We start from the raw sequence: 10,000 nt of genomic DNA, 5'->3' as shown, positions 1-10,000 counted from the left end.
TCATAGATACAAATTACTCCCATGATTGCTGTATGAGATTTGGAACTTTGCTTTCAGTTTGCCATAGCTAAAGCACTTCTGTGGTTTTAAGAACTTAGTAGTATATATAGACATGTAGCTTGCAAAATTTCTAATACATTAAAAATAATTTTTACAGGAACCTGAGTGCAGATGTCACGCGTTTCTTGCCAACAGCCCTCAGAGTCAAGAGAGAAGACAAAAAGAAAATGGGAAAGACACAGACAGGTGAGTTGATTGTTATTGTAAAGTTGATACATTGAAGAAAATTGGTAGGGCATTCTTATAAAATTTAACAGAAATACAAAACTGATTGCTTTACATGATCCTAGTATGGAAGTACACATAATTTCCAATTTGTTAAAATTGTGTGAGGCCTGACACAATGAATATTCATTAGACGGATATGCATATACACAAAAATAAATGCATATCTGTCTATTTATCTGATAGATATACATTTAAGTATCTCTCTGTAAAATATGCATGTTTAGATTGATAGATAGATATTTATTTTTGTTCATGTCCATGGAATGAATATTCATTGGGTCAGACCTCCCACAAGTTTAATGAATCAACTGATTGAAATTAAAATCCCTTGGCCAGAATCAGGGTAGAACGACAGGAAATAAAGATACAGGTTTCATTTAGACAAGTAAAGAGTTGTATGAATTGTCTTCATATTGACAAATGTAGAAGAGGTATGAATGAGAATGAATATCACCACAATACAAGAGATGTATTTGACCGCTTTCGAATATTTCTTTGTACATGGAGGTGCTATATATTTCTGATGAAGATATATTTGAAACCAGTCAAATACATCTCTTGTATTATGAGGATATTCATTCTCATTCACACCGTTTCTTAAGAAATGTATGCTATATCATTAGGCAAGAATGAGATGTGAAAGAGTTTGCATATTGTTAATGAAAATAGACTATATGGGGGAGGGAATATGGGTATTTACAAGCATTTCCTAGCAAATTGCATGTAAATGATTGAATTTAAGATATAACTTGATATGATAAAACAAGGATTTTCTGCTGCTGCATATGTGGCTTTCAAGACTTATTCTTAGATAGTGTATAATATTCTTCTACATTTGCTTTTGTTTTTATACAGTTAGTAATTGTTTTCTTCACTTCACAGATGTCAAAGAAGTTGGAGGAGGAAAGACAGAGGAAACCGACCGGAAACCGACCAAAGACGATGCTTATTCTCAGTTCATGCGAGAAATGGAGGACCTTTTGTAGATTGCGTATTGTCCCTGTACAGAAACCCTTTTTTCTCTCTTTTTCATCTTTATTGTATATTTGATCTCCTTGTTCTTTAATGTTTATTGAATCAGTAATATTTACAGAAATATTTACATGGAAATTCATTTTTCAAATTTAATTTCCCTATCACTGATATAGTTTTTTTCAGTACAAATATAGCAGTTATAAAAGTTATCTCTGCATCTATTGTAATATATATTCCTAGGGATGTATTTCAGTTTGTAAGGTTATTTGTTTAACCATTTGCTTTATTTAAGGATAAAACAATAAAAACAATACCACTGAGAACAGTTATTGATAGTTCAGATCATTCTAACCATTAATTGATGGTTTGTAAAGAGACTTGATGTTACAATATGTTGTAAGTCTAAGTCATAAGTCACCTTTGACAGCAAAGAAAATAAGCAGCATAATTGTTTGGCATTTGCAAGTTTATTAAGCTCTAAGATACAAAAAAATGCTGATGTTTCTGTAGGCTGCTCCTGAAAAATTGTCAGTGGTTGTAGAAGAAACACATGGTTTTTCTATAACAATACATCTTGATAAAACTATTGAAGTTTGATAACACTTTTTATTTATTGTTATGTTTTTCTGCAATGTAAAGTGTATGATACCCACAGTGTCATTTTAATTCTATTGAAAATAAAATATGAAATGCATATATGCTCTTCTTTTTCACTATTTATATAGAATGTTTAAAGTATCCCTCTAATCCCTTGACCATTCTTGCCATGAGGAGGCTTAGGAGATGGGGACTGGTGCCCAATGTGGGGGATCACCTCTACTTTGGACCTCAGCCCTCCCCTCAACTAATTTTGCATGTTTTTATCTTCTCTACCTTTCTTTTTCTTTCTCTGCATTCCCTTCTATCAACATTCTAAAGTGTGGGAGCTGTGCTGAAAGAATAAAAGGCTGGCTTTGTGTTAGTCCAGAACAGCCTTCTTACTCCGTTTGCTATTCCTTCTTACCCTTTTCGCTACCATGCTAACATGCAGCACTCTACAACCTTTGACATGTAACATATTTTGCCCCAATGTCTTGCCCTGTTGCTATATTTTGTATGCGCTGCAATGAACATAGATGTTAACATGGTAGGAATTTTTCAATTAATAATGTTCACAGTATGCTGATGGTCATTTAGGAGGTAAAAGATATATGCAATGTATTCATTCGATGGGTCATTCTGCGATTCTGTTGTAATTTGTCTTTGAAATTTGTTTCTGGTATTTTGCTATTAATTAGGCTCTAAATCTGGCATTTTAAGACCATACTATGCCAAACTGTCCATGTGCAGCTGCATGAAATAATAGCTATGGGACACCCATATCTTAAATTTGTGTCATTTTTTCAGAACTGACCTAAAAAAGATTATATTGGATAATTTATAGTTCATAATGAAATTATATATAACAAAACTTTCTTCATAATACTGATATAACCGAGAAATTGCCTTCATAAGTAAGGAAAAAAGAATACTGTTTTACTAATGCTTGTAGTTCAGTATTATCCTGTTGTATCCAGGTGCCTCACTGCCTGAATGTGAACCATAATCCAGGCATCAGTCTTACTTGTGGGGCAACTCTCCTGGGTGTAAGAATAACTCCCACTTCTTTCCACCATTATATTCTTCCAGTACACAGAGTCTCTGTGGAATTTTTAAGCAAACAAAAAAGTAACTTTTCTTACAGTGAATATATACATCAAAACTGTAACTTTATTTACAATGCAAGTACATTGATGCACAACTTATAAACGTAAAAAATTAACTGAGAAAAACTATCTATTCTTTGCTTAATATTTAGCTCCATCTGTAGTGAGCATAAGCACGGTTGGCTTCACACTGACGATGGAGATCCTGCTTCTTTTTCACGACGCGTCCCTGTTGGACAAACAAAATAACTACATGTAGAACAAATGTCATAAGCATGGCTCAGGATCATAATAAGGTTAAAGTACTTATGGATATGTCAAATTTAAATATTGGCAATTAAATGTTATTCAAATACAAAATATTATGTAGATTCCATACTCTGTCTAGTTTCAGGAAAGAAAATTACTGACATATCACCCTGGAAAAGTATAGTGATTTGCCAAGACTCTTGAGAAAAAATAATGTAGTTGCATAGATAGTAAGTTACAATACAAACAATATAAATATTGTTTTTAAGTTTTAAAAACAATATTGCCACCTGATTAAAATAAAGAGAGAATTGGAGAATCAGAGTTCTCCAAAATATGATGTGAACTGCTTGCCCAGCCTCCTCTGAGACTGGATACACTATACAAGTTTGCATCCAATTATTTGAATGTAAAAACAGGGTATGGAGGTAATAACGATAAAATACCTCATTTCTGGAAGCATCTAAGAGTTCTTTAGCTAACTTTTCAGGGAAATGGACCTTCCTCTCCTTCTCTCTGCCTGATTCCACGAGCCATCGCATTGAAACAAAGTATGAATGCTTTTCTGTTATTGGCACTGGCACCTGTAAAATGATGAAAATAGACAAAATATAAAAATACTAGAGTATAGAAGGAATATTACAGAGAAAATAGTAAATACAATAAACAGTTCAAGGAAAACAGATTAATTGGATAGTCAAGGATGGGGGAGAAGAAAAAGAAGAAGAAAAAATAAGATAACGACTTGATTTTGAGCAATAGAGTCATTCTAAAACGAAGTTAACTGTGATGCAAATGCTACTACAGGCATAAAAGAAGGTAAAGAAAATCAAACTATTCATACATGATTGTGTGATAATCATAAAGATGGACATTTATACCTATATTCCAGAAAACCTCAAACATTATTTCCGTGCCAATTATGAAGCACATACCTGGTATTTAACACCACCTCGCTTGATGGGGGTGAGCTGTAACAGTGGCCGGGTGTTCTCTACAGCGCTATGTATGATGTTTATTGGATTACATTCTATCAAAGCTTTCTCCTCCTCAGTCTCTGCCTGATGATACTTCTGGAGCTGTGTCCGTTTAATAATTTCAAAGGTCTGTAGATAGCATCATAATTGGGTATCAGACTGTGTGCATATTATGTTCATTTCTAGTATTAATACCAATCTGCTCAGACAAACACACCAACATAATGACCAATGCACATACATGGATACATAAACCCCTATGTCAAGGCATCCTCAACTATTTAATGATCTTTTAGATATATCTTAATACCATGTTTCATAAAAAAAACACAGAATAAAGATTGGTGTATCTTTGATAAAAACAGAGAGAGAGAGAGAGGCTAATACATGAAAGCTACTATGGTTTTTATGGCTGCTTTCATAAACTAACCAATACTCTTTTCAAAGCATACACCTAATTGTATACACAAAATAGTTTCTCTCTTTTGTTTACCTTTTCCATGAGATCTCGAGCCAAGGCTTTATTTCCTGTCTTCATGACATAATTTGTAAACTTCCTGCAAAAGATAAGGTATTCTAGTAAAATTCATGTGACAGACTCTGAAGCAAAAAGTATTTAAAGACAGCAGGAGGAAGAGGAAGAGGAAGAAAATTATTATGAAGCATTCATCATTGCCCATATCATAAAACTCATTTCATTTCTCAGATCTCCAGTAAAACAGTAAAAAAAAAAAAAAAAAAGAAAAAAAAAAAAAAAAAATAATCTATATATCTACTTCTATCTATCTATCTATCTATCTATCTATATATATATATAAACTAATCATACATAAACATTAAAAAAACAAATAGATTAAAATAAATACAAAATGACACACATTGATAAAATACTTACGCTACCATAGGATCATGGAAGATTGAACTCGTCTGATTATTCAAAGCTGCTTTAATTGGTGTAAAAGCCAGACTTTCAGCTTCTCCTGATTTGGAAAATTCTTCTAAATTTTCTTTGCGATATAGAGGTTCGGCATATGTTGGTGGGTATTGGCTGTACTGCCTCCATGGTCCCTCATTAAACCTGGTGGTGTGCAAAAAAATAAAATATGTGATAAAAGCACATGCAATCTAAACAGAATAGATAATTTTTTTCTTTTTTTTTCTTTTTCTTTTTTTCTTTTAATAAATTCTGTAAACATCAAATACAAATTATAATGTACTGGCAATTTCATGATACATATGCAGCATATGTATTATGAAGGGAATACAGGGAAAATGGTAGTAGAAATATAAGTCTATATTCAGAACCTATTTTTTTCACTGTCAATCTCTCTCTTCAATACACTAAAATAATAAAATCTTTGTCTAGACTGTGCAACCAATGTATACCATTAGGTGTGCCCAAATTGTAGAAAATGTGTGAATGACAATGAAAAATTTCACAATGTAACTATTATATGATATTTTCATACTTGCCCTATAAGTATAATAAAATGACATGTTGTGTTTCCAGTGTTGTGTTCATTCTGGGTTATTCTTAAGATTATACAGTGACAAAGAAGATAAAATAGACTTCAGTAACGATCCCAATTCAATATGTGGGCTCACCAAGAGCTCCAAATACCAAAAAAAAGTTATTAAAATCAAAGCAATCCAAACGGTAGAAGGAAGCAAACAAAAGTTTGACGGATGCAGATATAAAGGTATTTGGTTTATTGTTTTATCATGTGAATGCAGCTCTATCTTGCCATGCATACCGAAGTTTAGAGAATGTGTCCCTGGGGGTGTTGGGGGCTTGCCCCCCATCAACCCTCCCCTCAGGCAGTGCCCAAAGGGCACGCCTAGTCACGTCAATTTATATTGATATATTAGGTTGGTTTATTGGTCAATACATTTTGGGGGGGGTTTGGAACGTGCAAATTCCCTTGAGTTTTGCCTAAAAGTGGGTTGGGTTCTCGTAGAGTTTTTGATTTCTGGCGCGTCAGTCCGTAGAATTTGAAAGATAGCAATTACATCCGTAGAGTTTCACTGGCCGACATTAGGCATTTTTTGTGCTAGTTTTACGCGTTTTTTATCAATATTCTTTTATTTAAGCCTGTTTTACCCCATAATTTCCCTGATATACTTCATGCCCTCCCCTGCTACAGGCCTATCAAATCAAGATCGTCGATGGAGAAATGGTACTCAATCTCCTGAAAGATTCATTTGCTGAAGAAACAACGCCAAAAAACTTTAATTTTTTTCGACTTAGTCTCTGGAAGGGTGCGTCACTCTCTCTAACAATTACCTGTGCATATACTGAATGTTTATTAGGTTGGGCCTCGCATAATTTTAACAAACTGGCTGTTAGTCTCTAAACAAGGATATGCAGCAGACATTTTCGTCACTTCATAGTAAACATGAGGCCACAGCAGCTGTAAATGTATTGTTTATGAATCTATTTCTTCTGCGCTATAAGACGGCAGTGTCCATTTCCCTGTATCTCTGTGCATCGCTCTCAGTAACATTAACCAATGATTCACTGTTAATCTGTTTGTAGGATACATTTATTGTTAATATGCTTAAATGCCATGTGATCTGATTATGCTAATTCCTAAATATCTCCAAACTATGCCTCTATAATATGAAAACTAAATGCTAACAACAAAAACACAGGACAACGTTTAACTAATCATCTTTTATACTAACACACCCCTTTATTAAATGACTTGATTTTTATCACATATGAACTCGCACTGGAAAACTCTTAAACACGTGTCAAAACTCATACGCAAAAATATTTTTTTTTACATAAACACAAAAAGTATTCCTACACCCTAGTCAACCCTCATCACATCCATTCATTAAAAATAGATAACTAACTTTAACTCATGTCTACTTCTCCAATCCTTGCATCTCAAATCCCACAATGCATTCAACAAACCGATTGCAGATGAGAGGGAGAGCCTGTCCTTTGTTGCAAGGCCGAAATTGCAAGCGAGCGAGGGAGCGAGCCCAGCCGGCCATGTTTACGTCTGAAATGTTGACATGAGGAATTCCATTCTGGTTTTCAATTTTGGATTGTTTGGGATTGCTTGCTTGCTTAAATTACACTTATAGTGTTTTGTTGGTCGATTATAACTATGTGGTGGTATTTAGAATACAAATAAGGATGCTATACAATAGGTGAAGTAATGTAATATTCGGCGATAATGTTGCGGTACTTTTATTACGCAGAAGATTTTGGGATATTAGTAATATAAATAACGATACACAAAAAAAGAAAACATTATAGCTAAATCTTGCGAGAAAATAAGGATCATAACCCATGTGCAATATAATAAGCAAAGGGATACGCCCGAGTAGAAGAATCCAATACTTTAAATGAAGCAATTGAGTTTCCTTTTAAAACAATTGAATGCTCTGAGTGACTCTAATACGATGCTCTTTCTAGCAGTCACCGAAAAGATGTGATTCATGTCACAAACCTGTGAATATGGAAGGAAGGAAGAGCGAGAGAGACCTTCATTATTGTTCTTCTAATTAGGGCACTTACTTACTCATCACGATGGGAATATCAGACAAAGATGCGTTTAGGATCCTTGGTCTTCCGTTAGGTGGGTTATATTTTCTGTTCTTGTGACACAGGAGGACGGGATAAGAAGGAGGAAAGATTGGTCGCCCGAGTGTGTCGTTGTTATAAGAATCATTCTTGCATTTTTTCTGTTACTATCGTAACTGAGTATTAATTTTACAAGGGAGACTGTCACCGCATGCAAGGGATCGAGCCACTCACACGGCGAAATAAGGCGTGTGTTGGGCGAGGTGACACCTGTGAGGCGAGTGAGGGAGGCCAAGTTGCACAGCTCCGTGTAGGAACGTTTCAAATGGATATGATGACAGTTATTCGTCTGGCCGGCAATATAACACCGAGGAGCATTAAGGCCCCCTTATGAGACTAATTAAGAGGAAATATAGGCTTGGTTCTCGCGAAGAGCTCAAAGGGTAGGTGTAGGATAGAACCACTTTATGAGCCATGATTCTAGAAGTTTTCTTTATGCTAAAAATGAAAGTTATATAGGTTAAGGAAGTAGCTTATTTATCTGTAGCCATGGAATAAGTTATTTACAGCGATGTGCGTAGACAGGGAAATGGACACCGCCATCTTATAGAGGGAAAAATAGAAGGGGATAGAAAATAGTTTAAGATGCACAGGTCCTTTAGTTACTGCTAAATGACGAAAATATAACGCGCGTGCATCTTTCAAATTCAAAGTTGATGAGCTTGTTTACCTTGTGAAGAAAAACACAACACTGACCCAACACTATGTATCATTACGTGCTTGTCAAAACGATATTTGGCTAATTATCTGTGTCTGCTGGTACACATTTATGCCTATAAAGTCTTTTAATAATGTTATTATACTTCATTTGCATATTTTGATATTTATTTATACCTTCATATAGAATCCTGAGTATTGAGTGTTTCACGCTTTCTTGCACCAGTCACAAGTTGACAGCTCACTAGCCCGCTCATTTTGAGCTTGAAAGCCAGTGAGAAATGTTGCGTTTCCAGTGTTGTGTTGATTCTAGGTTCTTATTAAGACTTTTACAGTGGCATCGAAGAATACTTAGACTTTAGTAAACATCACAGATTTATATCTGAGCCCATCAAGAGCTCCAAATGACAAAAAAGGTGATTAAAATCGAAGCAATCCCAACAGTACAAAGAAACAATGAAAGCTTCACGTTTCCGGATATAAAGGTTTTTGGTTTATTATTTTACGGTGTGAATGCAGCTCTGTCTTGCTGTACATACCATGGTGGAGAGAATGTGTCCTGGAGGGTGTTGGGGGCTTGCCCCCCACCAATCCTCCCCTTGGGCAGTGCCCAAATGGCACGCCTAGTCACAGCAATTTATATTGATATATAAACAACACCAAAAATTGATTAAATCATAGGATTTCATGCAGAAAAGCATCTTTTTTTTATTTACTTAGTCTCTGGGAGGGTGCGTCGCTCTCTGTAACAATTACCATAGCCATTATTATATAAACAAGTTGTGGGTCTTGTGTGCAATGCTCTTTGAAAATCAACTGTTGCAAGTAACCAAAGCTTGATGATTGTAAAGTGAACCTGAAGTGGGTGTTTTAGACAAAGGTCTTTTTATGTGGAAAGTACAAAGGATTAGGTAGTGTGCCCTTTCAGTTTGTATTTTTCCTACACGTAAGGTTGTCATATTGAATGGTGAAAGCACTTCAACTTGGAAAGGGTAATGAGATACAGTTGGACTGAGAAAGTTTGATGTTGTAACACAACTTTAGGAATGTTTTGTAAATTTGTATGTTTAACTAGGTTTGTAAGAAAACAATTCCTCTTAGGGAGCAGTGACTGGGCTAAAGTTTGACAGCACAAAAGAAATACAGGAGATGTTTAGCATTACTTGACACTGGCAATGTTATTTTATTACTTTTATTTTTTGTTTTTTATTTATTTATTTATTTATTTATTTATTTTTTATTTATTTATTTTTTTTTTACATTGGCTATATTCTCTCCAAAGCTTATAGAACTAGTGATTTGTGGTGGAAGGTCAGCCCATTATTAGTAAAGTGCTGTGCAATCACTACAGTCTAGTTACCTGAAGTACTCCGTTAAGAGCCCATAAATCTCCACATAACATTGTTTTTGATTCCCTGTAAAAGTATATTTTAGCCAGGTCAAGCCTCGCTTAGTCCATCATTTGGAAGTGAATTGATAGCAAGATGTAAAAGCTGTATTTTGGTAGAATATATGTGGCACTTGCTAGAGTGCTGAAAACATAAGAGGCAGTGAAATAATGGAAAAGTGGA

The 10,000-nt window shown here is 34.8% G+C and overlaps 3 protein-coding genes across 4 annotated transcripts in view; 2 read left to right on the top strand and 1 right to left on the bottom strand.

The window, feature by feature from the left end:
- The window catches only part of LOC113805535 (WW domain-binding protein 11), a 6,819-nt gene extending 4,862 nt beyond the window's left edge, over positions 1–1,957 (top strand). The window contains exons 4-5 of the mRNA XM_027356587.2: positions 158–246; positions 1,171–1,957. Coding sequence (XP_027212388.1) covers positions 158–246; positions 1,171–1,274 — 193 coding nt within the window. The 3' untranslated portion in view covers positions 1,275–1,957. The remainder of the gene's footprint in view (positions 1–157; positions 247–1,170) is intronic.
- Positions 1,958–2,905: 948 nt separating this feature from the next.
- Positions 2,906–7,243, bottom strand: mRpS7 (mitochondrial ribosomal protein S7). The gene is made up of 6 exons (XM_027356703.2): positions 7,095–7,243; positions 5,070–5,252; positions 4,668–4,731; positions 4,133–4,303; positions 3,644–3,781; positions 2,906–3,177 (listed from the first exon to the last, which is right to left on the bottom strand). The coding sequence occupies exons 1-6, from the start codon at positions 7,175–7,177 to the stop codon at positions 3,097–3,099; spliced, it is 720 nt and encodes a 239-aa protein (XP_027212504.2). The 5' UTR covers positions 7,178–7,243; the 3' UTR covers positions 2,906–3,096.
- A 367-nt stretch (positions 7,244–7,610) lies between these two features.
- The window catches only part of LOC113805319 (uncharacterized), a 36,965-nt gene continuing 34,575 nt past the window's right edge, over positions 7,611–10,000 (top strand). Inside the window, exon 1 of one of the 2 annotated variants that reach the window (XM_070113378.1) lies at positions 7,611–7,767. In XM_070113378.1, coding sequence (XP_069969479.1) covers positions 7,719–7,767 — 49 coding nt within the window. In that variant the 5' untranslated portion in view covers positions 7,611–7,718. Of the gene's footprint in view, positions 7,768–8,031; positions 8,156–10,000 lie in introns of those variants that run through there. The other variant, XM_070113379.1, reaches the window with a different exon arrangement.

Source organism: Penaeus vannamei, chromosome 34 (genome assembly GCF_042767895.1).
Source record: "Penaeus vannamei isolate JL-2024 chromosome 34, ASM4276789v1, whole genome shotgun sequence".
NCBI classification, from domain to species: Eukaryota; Metazoa; Arthropoda; class Malacostraca; order Decapoda; family Penaeidae; genus Penaeus; species Penaeus vannamei.
The sequence above is the reverse complement of the archived record's forward strand: the minus strand, read 5'-3'. Positions and strand labels throughout refer to the sequence as shown.

What these genes read in the sequence shown, in the direction of transcription:
- mRpS7 (XM_027356703.2), bottom strand. Translation starts at nt 7,177, where the DNA reads ATGGCCGGCTGGGCTCGCTCCCTCGCTCGCTTGCAATTTCGGCCTTGC. An exon ending in CTCCCTCTCATCTGCAATCG is followed by an intron (nt 5,253 to 7,094) that starts GTTTGTTGAATG and finishes GCACACCACCAG; the next exon opens with GTTTAATGAGGGACCATGGA. An exon ending in GAGGTGGTGTTAAATACCAG is followed by an intron (nt 3,782 to 4,132) that starts GTATGTGCTTCA and finishes ATCATTTTACAG; the next exon opens with GTGCCAGTGCCAATAACAGA.